Source organism: Oncorhynchus mykiss, chromosome 19, assembly GCF_013265735.2.
Source record: "Oncorhynchus mykiss isolate Arlee chromosome 19, USDA_OmykA_1.1, whole genome shotgun sequence".
In the NCBI taxonomy this organism is placed as follows: Eukaryota; Metazoa; Chordata; class Actinopteri; order Salmoniformes; family Salmonidae; genus Oncorhynchus; species Oncorhynchus mykiss.
Window position 1 is genome coordinate 9,119,412 of NC_048583.1, and position 21,076 is coordinate 9,140,487.

The window sequence follows — 21,076 nt, forward strand, 5'->3', positions numbered from 1 at the left end:
ATAATAACATGTAACTGATTGTAATTACTGTCTGTAATTACAGAGGTGTAACGAGGCATGTTTGTTAGCATACCTGTTACATATGTACAAGTCTGTTTCTTCGCCACTGCATCCGATTCAGTAACAACTGTCACAAGGCTGTCATCTCTCGTAGACCGATGTCCTGGGTGTTCGAGTTACGAAGGTTGGAGGCTCTAATTACCTACCCTTGAATGCACTCTTCAAAATCTCCACTCGATGTTGTTTCTAACACTTGCCGGGGTTAACTTGGTTGAGTTGACAGAAACAGATCAGATTAAGGTCAACCTCACTGACTGGGGTCTGGCATATGGGTGTCATCCCTGATTAAAATAAAACATGTAGTTTATAACTAATGTGTATGTTACCCATTGTGACAACCAAGTGGGGGGGATAAACCCACTAGTACACCACAGAGTACATGTAGTATCTGCATAAGTACAATGTAATTACTAGGTGTAACACAGGATTTAGATAGTTAAAATTAACTGTATCTTGAGGGGAACTTACTTGTACCTAATGGGTACTTATACATTGCAAATAGACTACTCTCAGTGTTGCTATCCTCACAGAGGGAGGGTGCTGGAGTATTTTTAAACAAACTAGTCTCAGTGTTGTTATCCTCACAGAGGGAGGGTGCTGGAGTATTTTAAACAGACTAGTCTCAGTGTTGCTATCCTCACAGAGGGAGGGTGCTGGAGTATTTTTAAACAGACTAGTCTCAGTGTTGCTATCCTCACAGAGGGAGGGTGCTGGAGTATTTTTAAACAGACTAGTCTCAGTGTTGTTATCCTCGCAGAGGGAGGGTGCTGGAGTATTTTAAACAGACCAGTCTCAGTGTTGTTATCCTCACAGAGGGAGGGTGCTGGAGTATTTTAAACAGACTAGTCTCAGTGTTGTTATCCTCACAGAGGGAGGGTGCTGGAGTATTTAAAACAGACTAGTCTCAGTGTTGTTATCCTCACAGAGGGAGGGTGCTGGAGTATTTTTAAACAGACTAGTCTCAGTGTTGTTATCCTCGCAGAGTGGGGGGGTGCTGGAGTATTTTAAAACAGAGGTGACAATAATGTTGACCCTTATCTTCTTGCAATTTTTATTTATTTAGAAGTTTTATTTTTTTCAAAGTATATAGCAAAATTTGGACGTGACTGTATATACCTCTTGGTAAAGGTAGGCTAAGAGTGATGATATGGCTCAGACCATGTGGGGGTGAAGTACAGTAATTGTGTCTGTGACTAGACCTACCTTCTGTATGCTTAGTACCAGATCAACAAGTTTGAAAGCCTAAATGGTAATTCACTGAGTTCACATGTTAAAAAATACATATTTTTAATCAAAGTATATTTCTTTAAGTAATTTTTTCTATGTTAAAAAACATACAACCACATTTTGTCGATAATTTTACAAATACTTCCTGGAGAGATACCCTCCAGTAAGTTTTAACGCCAACCATGTTCTTGGAGACCTACCCTCCAGTAGGTTTTAACTCCAACCCTGTTCCTGGAGAGATACCCTCCAGTAGGTTTTAACTCCAACCCTGTTCCTGGAGAGATACCCTCCAGTAGGTTTTAACTCCAACCATGTTCTTGGAGACCTACCCTCCAGTAGGTTTTAACTCCAACCCTGTTCCTGGAGAGCAACCAGGTCTCCGCTCCAACCTCAGTTTTAATTGACCTGATTCATTTTTTCAACAGCTAATTATTGTAGTCAGGTGCTCTACATTATTAGGATTGGAGCTAAAACCTACAGGATCGTAGCTCTCCAGGAACAGGGTTGGAGTGAGAACCTACAGGACGGTAGCTCTCCAAGAACAGGGTTGGAGTGAGAACCTACAGGACAGTAGCTCTCCAGGAACAGAGTTGGAGTGAGAACCTACAGGGCGGTAGCTCTCCAGGAACAGGGTTGGAGTGAGAACCTACAGGACAGTAGCTCTTCAGGAACAGGGTTGGAGTGAGAACCTACAGGACAGTAGCTCTTCAGGAACAGGGTTGGAGTGAGAACCTACAGGACGGTAGCTCTCCAGGAACAGGGTTGGAGTGAAAACCTACAGGATGGTAGCTCTCCAGGAACAGGGTTGGAGTGAGAACCTACAGGACAGTAGCTCTTCAGGAACAGAGTTGGAGTGAGAACCTACAGGACGGTAGCTCTCCAGGAACAGGGTTGGAGTGAGAACCTACAGGACAGTAGCTCTCCAGGAACAGGGTTGGAGTGAGAACCTACAGGACAGTAGCTTTTCAGGAACAGAGTTGGAGTGAGAACCTACAGGACGGTAGCTCTCCAGGAACAGGGTTGAAGTGAGAACCTACAGGACAGTAGCTCTCCAGGAACAGGATTGAAGTGAGAACCTACAGGACAGTAGCTCTCCGGGAACAGGGTTGGAGTGTGAACCTACAGGACGGTACTTCTACAGGATTAGGGTTGGAGAGCTCTGCTCCACAGCAGGGGTATTCAATTCTTACCCTTACGAGATCCAGAGTCTGCTGGTTTTCTTTTCTACCTGATAATTAATTGCACCCACCTGGTGTGCCAGGTCTAAATCAGTCCCTAATTATAAGGGAACAATAAAAAACTTGCAGTGGAACTGGCTTCGACATCCAGAGTTGAGTTTGAAGGCTCTTCAGGAAAATGATTGGGCAACCCTGGCATAGATGCTGCTATAAAACTGAAACTTTACTGAGGTTTAAATGCGTGCGTACATGTGTTTGTGTGTGTCGGGCCGATTCCAGGCATAAGCAACATAAGCGGTCTAGGAAGCGGTAGATCTGTCTTATGGTCTTTTACTTTCGGTTTTGGACACCAGATTGAATCAGATGAAAATATATCTCACAGCGGATTAGATGGTACAATACCATTTCATAGAAGTAATATGGATAAACTGTTTAGAGGGAAAAGGACAAAGCTGAAAACAATACAGTATTGTGACTGATCCAAAAGTCTGCCAATAATATATTGCCAAAAATGAATTACAGCTGAAAGACAGAAAGATAATACCATGTACCATGCAAATGCATGTGCTCAGTTAATTACACAATCCTAGGGAAAATGTTAATGTGCAACAATAAAATAAACACATCTAAACAAGATGTGGATTTGACCTATATGTAGCTATTTCTGTAATTTTTCACAGATCCAATGCAGCGTGTGGTTGCATGGTGCATCGTTCCAGTTGGCCAAAACGTTGTCCCGATGGTTGACCTCGACACAATCCTTGTTGTTGGTACCACCATGGTCCGGCTTACCAGTCTTCCAGTACCTAGAAACAACACACACAAGCTGTGTTCGACTACTCATACTAACATCACCATTATTGGTCATAGTATGGATAGAGTTAGTATGCCAAAAGTTCCCGGAAGTCGTACTTCCAATATACGTAGTATACAATCTGTTTCTCTACTTTTAGGGCCCATAATGCAATTCTTTAGAAAATGGTCGTGGCTTCACAACGTTTTCAGATAAGAAAAAAATGGCAGAAAATATTTAGCCAAAGTCCGAAGAGAGCAGATACTAATTCATTAATTTAACTAATTCTGAAAAATGTTAAGAAAATGTTGAGCAATGTAATAAAGTAACGACGTTTCAAATAAGTTACGTTACACGTTATGTTGGCTGACAATTTATTTGCTACGCTATCCTTACATATAGCATAGCAATACAGCAGTATGTACCGGTATGTTAGCTATCTACATAACGTTAGTTTGCTACTAGTACATCGAACGTACCAGTCAGTATATTCACTATCTGACTACCCAACGTTTATTGACTTGATTATTCACATCATTCTTAACTAAGTGGTATAATCGTTGTGCGTTTCAATGGACATTGTTCAATCTAACTATCTACTCTGATTTTAGAGCACTCTCGCGCAGAATAACTGATGAATTTACGTAAAAAACGCTCAACACCTTTTGAATATGGCCGGTTGTCAGTAATTCATTGTTGCGATCAGCACAGTTAGTCACCAACACTCTGGATAACATGAAAACAGCCTAACCAGTTCTGCTAGGGCGAGTAAAACGGTCTAAGTGAGGTGTTTCTCATAGCTAGCCAATGTTAGCCAGTTAGCTTGGGTGCTTGACTGCCGTTGAATGCTCGGATCAACCCTAGTCCTTGGCCAGAGCGTCCAGCGTGCGCTTTGAACTCTCCGAGAGCGAAAAGCTCTGGATTTACGAATGCCCAGAGCACACGCTGCCATCCAAATGTAATTTACGAACACACCAAAAATCGTAAAAAGTTTAGCTAGTCATTAGTTATACAAATAAGCTAGCAAGAGGTTGCATAGCAACAGCCTCAACTTCCGATAGACAGACAACGCTCTGTCTAGTACGCTCAACTGAAACGATACTGTTCGTTTCCAGTACACTAAAATTAACTACTAGTATATACTCATTAAGCATGTAGTACACACAGTTACAGTGTCCGCTATGTTGTTTTTTCAAATATTCAGATCTGGGTTGCGTTACAATAATCTCTCCTTTCTCCTGAAGTGTGAGCTCTTCCACAACTTCCCACAAATCTAAAAGAATTGGGTTGGTGTAGGGATGCGCACTAGAGGGAATTTCCATGTTCCAGGTATACAGGTGTTTCAGCATAGCTCAGGGCTTTCTGTGGTGGAGGGGCAGCCAGCGGAATATACCGGGCGTAGGGGTTGGTAGAGTTCTTTAATTGTGCCGTGATTGGCTCAGTGTTCTGTCACTCATGGGGACACTACGTCACAGCAGAATCTACAGAGAAAGCTAGGCAGTTCAAGCCCCCTTGGGTGCTGCCGTAGATTTACATTAAAGTGCCCATCCAAGAAAGCTCAAGGTCATTGGCCACAGATAAATGACAAATCACGTTACATCTACCGTAGCTTTGATTGGACATCATACTTTAAAAATCTTATCTAGCAAGCTAGACGAGCAGTCATCATCATGAATCACGTCGACAATCTACTGGCAATTCCTTTTAAATCCTTGTCATATGAAGAGAAATTATAGATAAAACGTATCGGTGATCATCGGCCATTGGACATAAACATTACACAGCAATTCAGAAATCGCAAATTCAACAAGGAGTGGTTTGTAAGGAAACAATGGCTAACTGCAAGCGTTGCAAAGCAATCCCTATTTTGCGACCGCAGCCTGCTATTCTGTGGAGAGGGTGTGAAAAAGGTCTTATATGGTGCTGCATAAATGATGTAATATGTCGGGGAGATATGTAGACTGAAGCTAAGAAAGTAATACTACGTGGGTGTTGTGTAGTAAGCTGTTAGTAGTCCATGTGTCTCATCCTAATACTTTGGTCCCTTTCCCCCTCATAATTTAGCCTACTGTTCTGACTTGGTGATGCACATGTAGCCTATAGCTTGTTTTAGAGAAATGTAATCATTGAATATTGTAAGAGCTTTCATTGTCTGCTTAAATGCTTATTTGATTATATGCCCCCGGTTCTGACTTGGTGTACAGGGAGAATACTGTAATAATGTCCCATGCCAGCTTTGCTGGCATTCATCCCAAAATAATTGTTGAGTTTTCCCCACCAAGATTTACATGCTAAAATCACCACTGAGAACAGGACACATAAGTGAAATTGTCAGACACTGTCAGATACTGTGGTAGAAACATCATCCTAAATGCTATCCAGATGTTAGAGCCGTATTATAAAATTAGTAATTTCTCTTACGATGTGGTCAGTGGTGTGCCGTCCACCCACTTCCAGGACCCCTCATTAACGGAGTCAGTCAGACCAATCCAGACCAGGAGATCTGCATCACCATCCAGCTGGTACAACAACTTCTGTTAGGGTTGAATAAAGTTATTCTAAACATCATGACACACACACACTCTCTCTCACAATCTCTCTCTCTCTCAATCACTCTCTCTCTCTCAATCACTCTCTCTCACAATCCCTCTCTCTCTCTCTCTATCTCTCTCACACAATTCCTCTCTCTCTCTCTCTCTCTCTCTCTCTCTCTCTCTCTCTCTCTCTCTCTCTCTCTTCTCTTCTGTCTCTAACTGAGCAAACCAGAAACCTTACAATATATACATTTAAACAATACTTTAAACCATTTAAATATAACACATAGGGAAGTTGTGCTGGACTATGGTAGATGAGGAATCAATCTGTCTTTTTAGACTGTTACAGTATTTATCTGGTCAATATGTCAGTGTATTATGTCTGTTAGTAACAACGTGTTATATGTGAAAATATGATCGTAATATAAATGGTAATTTCATGTTGAAGGACTCTTGGAAGATTAGTCCAAATGAAGACTAAAAGAGATCCACATCAAATCTCTCTCCCCCTCCCCTCTCTCACCTGTTCCTGTCTGCTGTTTATGATCACCAGGTCTGCTCCTCTCGCCAAACAATCCATTTTGCTCTCCTCCCAGGTTTTCCTCTCAGTAGACAAGAAGTAACAGCTGGATCCCAACATCCTCCATCCTTTAGGACACTTTAACACAGTCCTCATCGTTTGGACTGCCATGCCACTCCCTTCCACCACTCTTCCAGTACCTAGAGACAACACAGACAGTGTCCGCAATATTGTTTTTCAAATATTCAGATCTGGGTTGCGTTCCAAAAATCTCTTCTTTCTCTTGAAGTGTGCGCTCGTTCACTACATCACACAAATCTAAAAGCAGTGTTGTAGACATGGGTGCTAGAGACAATTCCCATATACCAGTGTTGGATTCAACATTTTGAACATCGAGATATTAAAGACATGATAGATCAGACACATAGTATAATAAAAGAGACTGGGTCTCTGTAGAAAGACAGATAGCTGTGGAATGTGTTGGATGGAGAAGAGGAGAGCAACATGTTGATACGGGGGAGACAGATGGACATCTGTGGATTAGATGAAGGAGGGGTTGAGGTCAGGAGGTGAGGACAGATTCTCATAAGGGAGTAATAAAGGTTTGGTATCCTGTTACCCTCTTTACTCTCTTCCTGTTGGACCATAAAATGTAAGGATTGGAAAGAGGGAGTGTCTTAACTGGGATATAAATATCTGGATGGAACAAATGTTGGGTTGTCTGATTACAGCTGTACAGAACCTTTGGGAAGAATTCAACTTGGTTGAAGCTTCTCTAGTGTCCGTGGGTTGTTTAGTCTGAAAAATAAGAACCTTACACCAGTCATTTATTTTAAATCCATGAAGGGAAGTGAACAAGTGCACACATCTGGAGAAAAAATAGATTATTGGGACAGATTTCCTTCAAGTCAGGTTTTCCAGATTTTCTGATAAATGTTTAGCTCTGTCAGAGAAATACTGTACAGTATACTGTCTGTAACAAGTATTAAACAACAAATTCTAACATTGTCATTAACCATGTGTAAATCCATAACGAGGGTGCACACAGGGGTTAAATTCCAATGCTAAACCCTTCTCCCGAAGTGTACACTTCCACATCGATTTAAATGAATATGCTTGCACCAGTCCAATGCATTTAAATTCATGACTGAACAAGTATACACTTCAGGAGAAGGAAGGGTAGAGAATGGGACGCAGCCCTAGTGACTGACTTGACAACTTACCACAGCTAGAGAGCACCACCTTCTCATTGGTCAGAAGACTGACCCTGTTTCTCAACCTGTCCCGTTCTGTAGCCAGGGCAGTGTAACGCTCCAGTAACTGTTTTTTGTCCATTTTCACTTTGTCTCTCTCCCTCTCTAGCTGGTTTCTGTTCATCCGGCACTGGTCTCTCTCTGTACACAGATCCATCATAGTGGTGTTGTAACAGCCGTTTAACTGCTCTCTCTCTCTGTTGGAGTGGACTGAAAGACAGGGAATTGGTTCCCAAATGACACCCTATTCCTTCCTTAGTGCCCTATGTGCCCTGGTCAAAGAGCATAGGACGCTATTTGGGACATAATGGTTGTGGTGTTGTCATTCTTTTAGTTTGTGTTTCAACAATACTGTCAAACTACGGGTCCCATAAGCTATGTAATGTCTGTAAGTCTGAATTGTGATCCTTGGTTTGTGGCAACAGAACTATGGTGTGACAATGACATTCATATCTGTCCTAATGGCCCTGTTCAAATGTAGTGCATTATAAACGAGGAAAGCCTCACTCACAGAAATCCAGTCTCAGGGAGATGTTGAGAGTGACTTGTAGAACACACAGCACTCCAAAACACACAGCAGCCAGCCTGTAGATTCTTAGTCTTCCATCTGCAGAGGAACACACACACACGGCAACAGACACACACGCACACGCACACACACACAAACACCATCATCATTAATGATTCAGATTTAAACAGAACACACATCATCCCACAGATCCATTACTAATTCTGAGAACCAAACATTTCCAACGTGTCATTGGTTTTTCAGCAGCAGTTTGCTCAAGAGTGTGGTCATCTCACATCAGACAAAAAGGAAGCTACTGTATGAAGAAATGACTAAAGTTACACAATATAGACGTAGCATGATTTAAAGGGTCAATCTGTGATTTTTATAGCAATTTAAACATCAATTTAAATGAATGATATTTACCAAATTGATTCTTTAAAAATGTAACATAGAAATACCTCATGATCTTAGTTTAATTGTCTAGCCCCATCAGAACCCAAATATAAACTTGTTTTACCATGGAATTATAAACTATGGAAATGTAAACTAACACTGTGTATGTAGCCTCATGGTTCAAACTATCATTTTGATCATGGATGGTCACTCCTTGCAGACATACTGTAGCTCTCTCTATGAATTTGAGAGTGATTACATTTCTCCAGCTTTTCAGGCAGGGTGTCCAATGTGTTGTGGCTAATTTTTTAATATTTTCAATTAATCTTATTTAAATAGTTCTAAAAACTGAAGTAAAAAAATACATTGAATTGATACATTTTGGTGAACGTGACCCCAGCAGGTTTTGAACACCATGTTCCATTCTAACTGAAACACCCAGAAGACAGAACAATACAAATTTACAAGTGTTTTTCTAGTCTGTGGTATTAGTGTGTAAATGCGTTTGGTTTGTACGTGCAGACCTGCCTGCGTGCCTCAGCTACTGTGTGAGACACTAAGATACTTAGAATACTTAGTTCTTACCTGAGAGATGGGTCTCAGTCTTCACGCTCCTCGTTAATCTGTTCCGGTTTTCTTCAGAAACTTTGTTGAATTCAATCACCTGTTTGTTGACGTACTCGGCCATCTTAACTAACCGTACCGGATATCAATGATTACACCAATCAATCAATAAATCAACTAATTAAGTCTGTCTGACATCTTATTGTAATATCTATGATTCTAAGTTACTTTTACTTACTGTATTAACTTACTGTATGATTACCTTTCTAACTGACTCCTAATGGTAATATCTACTGTATGATTACCTTTCTAACTGACTCCTAATGGTAACATCTACTGTATGATTAACTTTCTAACTGACTCAGTAGTTGGTCTAATGTGTCTAAATCCTGTACTTCTCTGTTCTCTGTCTGTGGCCCACAGCTGGTGACAGGATGTTTCAAGTCTCTATCCACCAATAAGAAGGCTCTAGGTGTTATAATGTGTCAAGTCTCTATCCACCAATAAGAAGGAGACTATTGCGATGTGAAACAAATGGCACCATATTCTCTTTATCTGCACTACATAGGGAATAGGATGCCATTTGAGATTCAGCCTTGTGGACCAGACAGTTGTGTTTATCGTCCTCTTCATTCCTTGTTCATTCTGTTCCGTACATTATTTCTAGCTCTCATTCATGTTTTTTTGGCCTAATAATATAAGTGATTTGTCAACCCAAACACAAGTTATTATTGGTCAACAGTAGGTCTAGTAAATTAATAAATTAACTAAGATGATGCTGTTTACTATGTTAATTGATCTGGGTCAAAAACAAGACGTCTAAATACATTTTCAAATAGAAGAATTAAACAAATGAAACTTTTTACAATAAAACATTTTCATAAATCTCTCCTATTTGACATAACGTGCGTTCTGAGCCCTCTCCTGTACTCCCTGTTCACCCACGACTGTGTGGCCATGCACGCCTCCAACTCTATCATCAAGTTTGCGGACGACACTACAGTGGTAGGCTTGATTACCAACAACGACGAGACGTCCTACAGGGAGGAGGTGAGGGCCCTCGGAGTGTGGTGTCAGGAAAATAACCTCACGCTCAACGTCAACAAAACAAAGGAGATGATTGTGGACTTCAGGAAACAGCAGAGGGAGCACCCCCCTATCCACATCGATGGGACAGTAGTGTAGAGGGTAGTAAGTTTTAAGTTCCTCTGCGTACACATCACGGACAAACTGAATTGGTCCACCCACACAGACAGCGCCGTGAAGAAGGCGCAGCAGCACCTCTTCAACCTCAGGAGGCTGAAGAAATTTGGCTTGTCACCAAAAGCACTCACAAACTTCTACAGATGCACAATCGAGAGCATCCTGTCGGGCTGTATCACCGCCTGGTAGGCAACTGCTCCGCCCATAACCGCAAGGCTCTCCAGAGGGTAAGGAGTGTAAGGAGTTATTCATCAGTGTAAGGAGTTATTCATCAGTGTAAGGAGTTATTCATCAGTGTAAGGAGTTATTCATCAGTGTAAGGAGTTATTCATCAGTGTAAGGAGTTATTCAGTTATTCAGAAGTGTGTGACATCAGTGTAAGGAGTTATTCAGTTATTCAGAAGTGTGTGACATCAGTGTAAGGAGTTATTCAGAAGTGTGTGATGTCAGTGTGAAGAGTTATTCAGAAGTGTGTGGGGTAAATCTATGTCAGCATCTTTCTCAGAATTTTAGTGTGTGTGTGTGTGTGTGTGTGTATGCTCTCAGTACTGTTCCGCCTTCTGTGTGCGTGTCCAACTGCAGGTCACACTGTTTTATGAAAACATTTTTTAAAACTAAGCATAAGCCTATGGCAATGTTGCTAATAAAAATAATTAAGAAGAATTTTACAGAATACAGCATGTCTACATACTCTAAATCTAAACAAAATAATTATTTGTATTTTTTTCCTCCCTTCCTCATTCTCCTAAAATTCTTATTTTTTCTCGATGTCTCTCTCTGAAACTAAGGCTCTATCTCAATTAGTCTTTCCTAGATTCCTCTCTTCCTATCTCCTCTCTTCCTACAGTGCCTTGCGAAAGTATTCGGCCCCCTTGAACTTTGCGACCTTTTGCCACATTTCAGGCTTCAAACGTAAAGATATAAAACTGTATTTTGTGAAGAATCAACAACAAATGGGACACAATCATGAAGTGGAACGACATTTATTGGATATTTCAAACTTTTTTAACAAATCAAAAACTGAAAAATTGGGCGTGCAAAATTATTCAGCCCCTTTACTTTCAGTGCAGCAAACTCTCTCCAGAAGTTCAGTGAGGATCTCTGAATGATCCAATGTTGACCTAAATGACTAATGATGATAAATACAATCCACCTGTGTGTAATCAAGTCTCCGTATAAATGCACCTGCACTGTGATAGTCTCAGAGGCCCGTCAAAAGCGCAGAGAGCATCATGAAGAACAAGGAACACACCAGGCAGGTCCGAGATACTGCTGTGAAGAAGTTTAAAGCCGGATTTGGATACAAAAAGATTTCCCAAGCTTTAAACATCCCAAGGAGCACTGTGCAAGCGATAATATTGAAATGGAAGGAGTATCAGACCACTGCAAATCTACCAAGACCTGGCCGTCCCTCTAAACTTTCAGCTCATACAAGGAGAAGACTGATCAGAGATGCAGCCAAGAGGCCCATGATCACTCTGGATGAACTGCAGAGATCTACAGCTGAGGTGGGAGACTCTGTCCATAGGACAACAATCAGTCGTATATTGCACAAATCTGGCCTTTATGGAAGAGTGGCAAGAAGAAAGCCATTTCTTAAAGATATCCATAAAAAGTGTCGTTTAAAGTTTGCCACAAGCCACCTGGGAGACACACCAAACATGTGGAAGAAGGTGCTCTGGTCAGATGAAACCAAAATTGAACTTTTTGGCAACAATGCAAAACGTTATGTTTGGCGTAAAAGCAACACAGCTGAACACACCATCCCCACTGTCAAACATGGTGGTGGCAGCATCATGGTTTGGGCCTGCTTTTCTTCAGCAGGGACAGGGAAGATGGTTAAAATTGATGGGAAGATGGATGGAGCCAAATACAGGACCATTCTGGAAGAAAACCTGATGGAGTCTGCAAAAGACCTGAGACTGGGACGGAGATTTGTCTTCCAACAAGACAATGATCCAAAACATAAAGCAAAATCTACAATGGAATGGTTCAAAAATAAACATATCCAGGTGTTAGAATGGCCAAGTCAAAGTCCAGACCTGAATCCAATCGAGAATCTGTGGAAAGAACTGAAAACTGCTGTTCACAAATGCTCTCCATCCAACCTCACTGAGCTCGAGCTGTTTTGCAAGGAGGAATGGGAAAAAATGTCAGTCTCTCGATGTGCAAAACTGATAGAGACATACCCCAAGCGACTTACAGCTGTAATCGCAGCAAAAGGTGGCGCTACAAAGTATTAACTTAAGGGGGCTGAATAATTTTGCACGCCCAATTTTTCAGTTTTTGATTTGTTAAAAAAGTTTGAAATATCCAATAAATGTCGTTCCACTTCATGATTGTGTCCCACTTGTTGTTGATTCTTCACAAAAAAATACAGTTTTATATCTTTATGTTTGAAGCCTGAAATGTGGCAAAAGGTCGCAAAGTTCAAGGGGGCCGAATACTTTCGCAAGGCACTGTATCTCCTCTGCTATATCTTCTACTCCTTCTCCAGCTGATCTATCTCTTTAATTTGGTTGTTGTAATAGGTCTGTAGCATGTCTCTCCCTTTAGTCAGGGTGTTGTAATTATTAATTTTTAAAATCAAATTTTACCCCGTTTTTCTCCCCAATTTCGTGGTATCCAATTGTTTAGTAGCTACTATCTTGTCTCATTGCTACAACTCCCGTACGGGCTCGGGAGAGACAAAGGTTGAAAGTCATGCGTCCTCCGATACACAACCCAACCAAGCCGCACTGCTTCTTAACACAGCGCGCATCCAACCTGGAAGCCAGCCGCACCAATGTGTCGGAGGAAACACTGTGCACCTGGCAACCTTGGTTAGCGGGCACTGCGCCCGGCCCGCAACAGGAGTCGCTGTTGCGCGATGAGACAAGGAAATCCCTACCGGCCAACCCCTCCCTAACCCGGACAACGCTAGGCCAATTGTGCGTCGCCCCACGGACCTCCCGGTTGCGGCCGGTTACGACAGTGTCTGGGCGCAAACCCAGAGTCTCTGATGGCACAGCTGGTGCTGCAGTACAGCGCCCTTAACCACTGTGCCACCCGGGAGGCCCAGGGTGTTGTAATTGTTGTGTAAAAGGTCTCTCTCTTTAGTCTGGTTGTTGTAATTGGTCTGTAGATGGTTATCTCACCTCAGTCAGGTTGTTGTATCTGCTCTGTAGCCGGTCTCTCTCTTTAATCAGGTTGCTGGAACTGGTCTGTAGCTGGTCATTCTCCTCAGTCAGGTTGTTGTTACTGGTCTGTAACTGATCTCTCTCCTCAGTCATGTTGTCGTAATTGGTCAGCAGCTGGCCTCTCCTCAGTCATGTTGTTGTAATTGGTCAGCAGCTGGCCTCTCCTCAGTCATGTTGTTGTAATTGGTCAGCAGCTGGCCTCTCCTCAGTCATGTTGTTGTAATTGGTCAGCAGCTGGCCTCTCCTCAGTCATGTTGTTGTAATTGGTCAGCAGCTGGCCTCTCCTCAGTCATGTTGTCGTAATTGGTCAGCAGCTGGCCTCTCCTCAGTCAGGTTGTTGTAATTTATCAGCAGCTGGCCTCTCCTCAGTCATGTTGTTGTAATTGGTCAGCAGCTGGCCTCTCCTCAGTCAGGTTGTTGTAATTGGTCAGCAGCTGGCCTCTCCTCAGTCAGGTTGTTGTAATTGGTCAGCAGCTGGCCTCTCCTCAGTCAGGTTGTTGTAATTGGTCAGCAGCTGGCCTCTCCTCAGTCAGGTTGTTGTAATTGGTCAGCAGCTGGCCTCTCCTCAGTCAGGTTGTTGTAATTGGTCAGCAGCTGGCCTCTCCTCAGTCAGGTTGTTGTAATTGGTCTGTAGCTGGTCACCTTCTTTTACTTCTTTTCACCTTTTATCTGATTCCTGAGAAACTTCCTGGTCTACTTGGGGAAGTGACTCCTCATGGTAAAATCTACTGTATGATTACCTTTCTATCTGACTCCTAATGATAATATCTAGTATCTACTAATGGTAATATCTACTGTATGATTACCTTTCTATCTGACTCCTAATGGTAATATCTACTGTATGATTACCTTTCTAACTGACTCCTAATGGTAATATCTACTGTATGATTACTAGTAGTTGAGTAGTTACTCTGAAGTGTGTCTCCACTGGTACCTCTCTGATGTCTGTCTGTCTGTAGTGCACTTCAGTTGATAGAATGTCTTACGTATCCAATCACCTTCAAGCAGGACGTCATATTTTGCGAGTCCTGCTTGTGTTGTTGTTCATAAGGAAGACACGTTATGGCTTGCACTCCGTGACTGGCCATCGATGGCCATATAGGGGCCTTTTGTCCTATCTATGCTGTGTGGTATATGTGTGACATCAGTGTGAGAAAGTATTCAGAAGTGTGTGTAAGAAATCTGTCTGCATCTTTATCAGAGGTTTAAAAGGGGAACTTCACAGTGTGCGTTCGTGCATGTGTGCGTGTCTGCCTGCACACAGTGTGTGTCCTCTAAGTCCTGTTCTGTCGTCTGTGTCCAACTGCAGGTCGCACTTAAACGATCCAATCACATTCAATCAGAAAGCTGGTAGACGTCAGGGGACATTGTTCATTTATTTATTAATCTGTGCCTTTGTTCTTCTCATTATAAAAGGGATTGATGATAATAATCGATCATGAAAAAAATAGAGAAAAATTATTAATGAACTTAGCGGAAGCATGGCAAATCACATGACATGTTGCTAATAAAAACAATGAATACAAGCATTTTAGAGTGTGGTGTGTCTACACACTCATCTAAATCTTAACATAAAATCCTCTCCTCCTCACCCCTATTAGAGGAGAAGGTCCCTCCCCGATGAATGTATTCTCCAATGTGTTTTGAGAAGGAGGGGAGGAGAGAGGATGCGAGGAGTAATCGAGGAAGGATGAATTGAGGAAAAGCCAGTAGGCCAGTCTGTAATACCACTTTTTCAACTCTATGGTGAGTCCATCTCTCACGTTAACCACTAGGTGGAATCATCACGTAACCTTTCAACCGTGTAAACAACCATCAACATGAGAAAGGTAGAGGTAGAGAGAGAAAATTGTGTACAACCTACATGCAATGATACATAATGAACTGTACATTTAAACATTGACAACAGCTATTGGGTGATATATACCTCATTTGTTTTGTATGTGTTCATGCTTGTATGTGTGTGTGTGTGTGTGTGTGTGTGTGTGTGTGTGTGCCTTTCTTTCCAACGTCTAGTTCAGAATGCCATTCTAACAAAATATAGAATCCGTCTTCAGAGTTCCTTAAACAGCAGTACCTACAAGAGGCCTTTTTCACACATCCAGAACTGTGTATATGAACACTGATAGTTCCACCCTTCTCTGTATCCTGATGACCAGTAACGTACCACCACACAGTTCTCCACTCCACCACCATAAGGGCCTCCACTCCTCCAATAGCTGCAGTAGAAACAACAGAGTTACACTGATCACTCTCTCAGAACCCAGAGTATGAACAACACAGAGTTAGACTGCTTAAACTGTGGTCAGTGTTATTAGAGAGCAGTAGTCTGTATCACATCCGGCCGAGATTGGGAGTCCCATAGGGCGGCGCATAATTGGCCCAGCGTCGTCCTGTTTTGGACGGGGTAGGTCATCATTGTAGATAATAATTTGTTCTTAACTGACTTGCCTGGTAAGTGTTATTATAGAGTAGTAGTCTCTTACCTTGGAGTGGTCAGTGTTATTATAGAGCAGTAGTCTCTTACCTTGGGGTGGTCAGTGTTATTACAGAGCATTAGTCTCTTACCTTGGAGTGGTCAGTGTTATTATAGAGCAGTAGTCTCTTACCTTGGGGTGGTCAGTGTTATTATAGAGCAGTAGTCTCTTACATTGGGGTGGTCAGTGTTATTATAGAGCAGTAGTCTCTTACCTTGGGGTGGTCAGTGTTATTATAGAGCAGGAGTCTCTTACCTTGGAGTGGTCAGTGTTATTAGAGCAGTAGTCTCTTACCTTGGGGTGGTCATTGTTATTATAGAGCAGTAGTCTCTTACCTTGGGGTGGTCAGTGTTATTAGAGCAGTAGTCTCTTACCTTGGGGTGGTCAGTGTTATTATAGAGCAGTAGTCTCTTACCTTGGGGTGGTCAGTGTTATTAGAGCAGTAGTCTCTTACCTTGGGGTGGTCAGTGTTATTATAGAGCAGTATTCTCTTACCTTGGGGTGGTCAGTGTTATTATAGAGCAGTAGTCTCTTACCTTGGGGTGGTCAGTGTAATTATATAGCAGTAGTCTCTTACCTTGGGGTGGTCAGTGTTATTATAGAGCTGTAGTCTCTTACCTTGGGGTGGTCAGTGTTATTAGAGCATTAGACTCTTACCTTGGGGTGGTCATTGTTATTAGAGCATTATAGACTCTTACCTTGCCGTGGTCAGTGGTGTGCCACGCATCCATTTCCGTGTCCTCCCAGTAACGGAGTCAGTCAGACCAATCCAGACAATCTTGTTGAGGCCACAGAGAAACCTCTGTTGTTGAGAAAGATACTGATATTGTCAACTACTATAGACTGCATGTGTTAAGTACTGGAAGATACATTACTGACCAATTACATTTGATTCTCACTCACTCACTCACTCACTCACTCACTCACTCACTCACTCACTCACTCACTCACTCGTTCCTCCTCGCTGTTTATGATCATCAGGTTTGCTCCTCTGTTCATACAATCCAGTCTGCTCTCTTCCCAGGTTTTCCTCTGAGTCGACAGGAAGTAACAGCTGGATCCCAACAGCCTCCAACCCTCCGGACAACAATTGCACATTTTCGGACAAATATTTTGCTCTGTTGAAGAAATTGACATAATATGTGAAATATATAACACGTGTTTATTGTACTGAATATTTTCATTCACATTGTCATTTAACTATTGGTAAATCCATGATTGGTGTGCACAGCACACAGTGTCTCAGCAACAAATGTAACATGGTAAACGTTAGTATGATATGTAAAATCTCACATAGTCTGTATTAATTTGTCGATGTCCATCGTCAATTTTGTATGATATGTTATGAATTTCACTTTGTTGTGGCTAATGTTTGTCACGTCTAATCAAGGTGGGTGGAATCAGGCGCAGAGAGCAGATAGCGATATAAAGTTTTATTCTCCGGTGAACAAAACAAACACGGTCAACCCAAACACACACAGGGTGAAATTATCCAACACAGGATAACAGACTAACCGGAGAATAAGAAACACAAAACCACCGATAGACGAAATGAATGACAACATAAACAATCCCGCACAAAACAAGGGTGGGACAACCTACATTATATACAGACACTAATTAACTAAACAACACACAGGTGCAACCAATCAGACAAAACCAACAGATACACGAAAAGGGATCGGTAGTGGCTAGTAGGACGGTGACGACGACCGCCGAGCACCGCCCGAACGGGCAGGAGAGCCAACCTCGGCGGAAGTCGTGACAATGTTAGCTATGTGGGTCGGTTGCTAACATTATCTAGGCTAGGTTTTAGGGATTAAGTTTAGGGTTAGGGGTTATGTTAAGGTTATGGGAATGGTTAGCTCACATGTTAAGTTTATAGTTACAAAGTAGATAAAAAGTAGTAAGTAGTTGCAAAGTTGCTAATAAGTTAAAAATACTGATGTCGTCCATGATGTGAATCGAACACACAATCTTTGAGTTGATAGACAGTTCCATCATATGGCCACCCATCTTCCCTTGTCACGTTCTGACCTGTATTTCCTTTGTTTTGTATTTATTTAGTATGGTCAGGGCGTGAGTTGGGGTGGGCAGTCTATGTTTGTTTTTTCTATGATTTCGGGATTTCTATGTTTTGGCCTAGTATGGTTCTCAATCAGAGGCAGGTGTCATTAGTTGTCTCTGATTGAGAATCATACTTAGGTAGCCTGGGTTGCACTGTTTGTTTGTGGGTGTTTGTTTCCATGTCTGTGTTTTTCACCACACGGTACTGTTTTGGTTTTCGTTCCTTTCACGTTCATTGTTCTTTGTATCAGTTGTGTTCATGTTGAGTATTTCTTATTAAAAGAACCATGGACACTTACCACGCCGCATATTGGTCCTCCGATCCTTCTCGCCTCTCCTCTTCAGAGGAAGAGGAGGAAAACCTTTACATCCCTTCTTTTTTTGCCTTAAGTAACCTTCTCTCTTTTGTAACTATACCAAACGTAACATATCACAGTAATTTAAGTGCCACAGATTTACTTTTACTATGTTACGTCTAGTCTTTGAGGTCAGACTGTAAATTCACCCTTCAGGAGAATGAAGGGTAGAGAAGAGGGATGCAGCCCTAGTGTCTGACTTGACTACTTACCACTCACAGAGAGCCTCTTCTCCAGCGCCACCTTCTCATTGGTCAGAACACTGACCCTGTCTCTCAACATGTCCCTGTCTTTAGTCAGGGCATTATTACGCTCCTGTAACTGTATTTTGTCATCTGTTTTCTCTGACTGGTCTCTCTCACTCTGTAACTGGTCTCTCTCACTCTGTAACTGGTCTCTCTCCTTTAGTAACTGGTCTCTCTCACTCTGTAACTGGTCTCTCTCCTTAAGTAACTGGTCTCTCTCCTTTAGTAACTGGTCTCTCTCACTCTGTAACTGGTCTCTCTTCTTTAGTAACTGGTCTCTCTCACTCTGTAACTGGTCTCTCTCCTTTAGTAACTGGTCTCTCTCACTCTGTAACTGGTCTCTCTCACTCTGTAACTGGTCTCTCTCACTCTGTAACTGGCCTCTCATCCTCTTTAGCTGGTTCATGTTCTTCCGGCACTGGTCTCTCTCCTTCTGCAGCTGGTCTCTTTCTGTACACAGGTCAATGACACGACTACTGGTATCTGACTGGTCTCTGTCTTGCGGCAGGCTGGTGGTGTTGTAACAGGTCTCTAACTGGTTTCTCTCTTCGTTAGAGCCAGCTGAAAAACAAAGAAGTTCCTGCATGTGATGCGTCCCAAATGACACCCTATTCCTTCTGTAGTGCAATACCGAGGACCAAAGCCCTATGTACCCTGGTCAAAAGTAGTGCCTTTTAAAGAGGATAGGGTGCTATTTGGAACACAGTCCTGGTTGTGGTGTTTACATTGTTCACCATTTTCAGTGACGTACACAAGGCCAAGTGTACCAGTTACAGTACATACTACTTTTTTCATGGACCATGTCAACAACAACATTATGTAACATCAAGTCTGAATTATGATCCTTGCACTGTAAGTACAGAACTATGGTGTGATAATAAAATACATATCTGTCCTATGGGCCCTGGTCAAAAGTAATGCACTACACATGGAATAGTGTCCCAAATGGGAAAAGTGTCCCAAATGAGATAGAGTCCCAAATGGCACCCTATACCCTATATAGTGCATTACGTTTGACCAGAGCGCTAATAGGGTGTCATTTGGGACACAGACTCACTCACAGAAAGCCAGCCTCAGGGAGATGTTGAGAGTGACTTGTAGAACACACAGCACTCCTAAACACCCAGCAGCCAGCCTGTAGAGTCTTAGTCTTCCATCTGCAGAGAAACACAGGCAGACACGCACACACACACACACACACACACACACACACACACACACACACACACACACACACACACACACACACACACACACGCCGACAGACACACACACACACACACACACACACACACACACACACACACACACACACACACACACACACACACACGCGCCGACAGACACACACACACCATCATCACTAATGATTCAAATTAAAAGATAACACACATCCCTAACCAAACATTTCCAATGTGTCACTGGTTTTCCCCCAATTTGAGGGTTGGCAGCAACAGTTTACTCAACCTTGCGGTCATCTCCAATCTGATAAACAGGAAGCAAATGTATGAAGAAATTACCAAAGTAATACAATATAGTCATAGCATGATTTAAAGGGTCAATTTGCAAGTTCTGTATTTACAATTTTTTACACATTTAAATTCATAATATTTACTGAATTGATTCTTTAAAAATGTGACTGAGAAATACCTCATGAGCTTAGTTTAATTGTCTAGCCCCATCAGAACCCAAATATAAACTTGTTTTACCATGGAATTATAAACTATGGAAATGTAAACAAACACTGCACAGCCTCAAATGGTTCAAACTATCATTTTGATCATGGATGGTCACTCCTTGCAGACACACTGGGGTGGCAGGTTAGCCTAGTGGTTAGAGCATTGGACTAATAACTAAAAGGCTGCAAGTTCAAATCCCTGAGCTGACAAGGTACAAATCTGTTGTTCTGTCCCTGAACAGGCAGTTCCTAAGCCATCATTAAAAATTAGAGTTTGTTCTAAACTTGCCTTGCCTAGGTAAATAAAGGTGAAATACTGTAGCTCTCTCTTTGATTTTGAGAGTGATTGCATTTCTCCAGCTCCTCAGTCTGGGTTTCCAATGTGTTGTTGTTTAAAAAGGTTATTTTCAATTAATCATATTTAAATAGTTCCTAATACTTTCAATAGCTGAAGAAAAAAAATACATTGAATTGATACATTTTAGTGTACGTGACCCCAGCAGGTTTTGAACACCCTGCTCCATTCTAACTGAACCACCCAGAAGACAGAACAATAAATATGTAGATGTGTTTTTCTAGTGTGTGGTATTAGTGTGTGTTTGTGTGCATGCGTGAACTCATTCAGTTTGTACGTGCAGACCTGCCTGCGTGCCTCAGCTCCTGTGTGAGACACTAAGATACTTAGAATACTTAGTTCTTACCTGAGAGATGGGTCTCAGTCTTCACGCTCCTCGTTAATCTGTTCCGGTTTTCTTCAGTAGCTTTGTTCAATTCAATCACCTGTTTGTTGACGTACTTGGCCATCTTAACTAACCGTACCGAATATCAATGATTACGC

The 21,076-nt window shown here is 42.0% G+C and overlaps 2 protein-coding genes across 3 annotated transcripts; both read right to left on the reverse strand.

The window, feature by feature from the left end:
- Positions 1–2,351: 2,351 nt before the first annotated feature.
- Positions 2,352–9,953, reverse strand: LOC110497245 (CD209 antigen-like protein E). 2 transcript variants are annotated; one of them, XM_036954169.1, is made up of 6 exons: positions 9,055–9,944; positions 8,077–8,172; positions 7,536–7,775; positions 6,316–6,512; positions 5,680–5,792; positions 2,352–3,271 (listed from the first exon to the last, which is right to left on the reverse strand). In XM_036954169.1, exons 1-6 carry the CDS (start codon positions 9,155–9,157, stop codon positions 3,124–3,126), a joined length of 897 nt encoding a protein of 298 aa, XP_036810064.1. In that variant the 5' UTR covers positions 9,158–9,944; the 3' UTR covers positions 2,352–3,123. The 2 variants fall into 2 exon arrangements, with proteins under 2 accessions (XP_036810064.1, XP_036810065.1); XM_036954170.1 differs by lacking the exon at positions 7,536–7,775 and having other exon boundaries at positions 9,055–9,953.
- A 4,824-nt stretch (positions 9,954–14,777) lies between these two features.
- On the reverse strand, positions 14,778–18,838 carry LOC118936446 (CD209 antigen-like protein A). The gene is made up of 4 exons (XM_036954179.1): positions 18,528–18,838; positions 16,844–17,010; positions 16,591–16,694; positions 14,778–15,634 (listed from the first exon to the last, which is right to left on the reverse strand). Exons 1-4 carry the CDS (start codon positions 18,595–18,597, stop codon positions 15,493–15,495), a joined length of 483 nt encoding a protein of 160 aa, XP_036810074.1. The 5' UTR covers positions 18,598–18,838; the 3' UTR covers positions 14,778–15,492.
- Between the last annotated feature and the right edge of the window lie 2,238 nt (positions 18,839–21,076).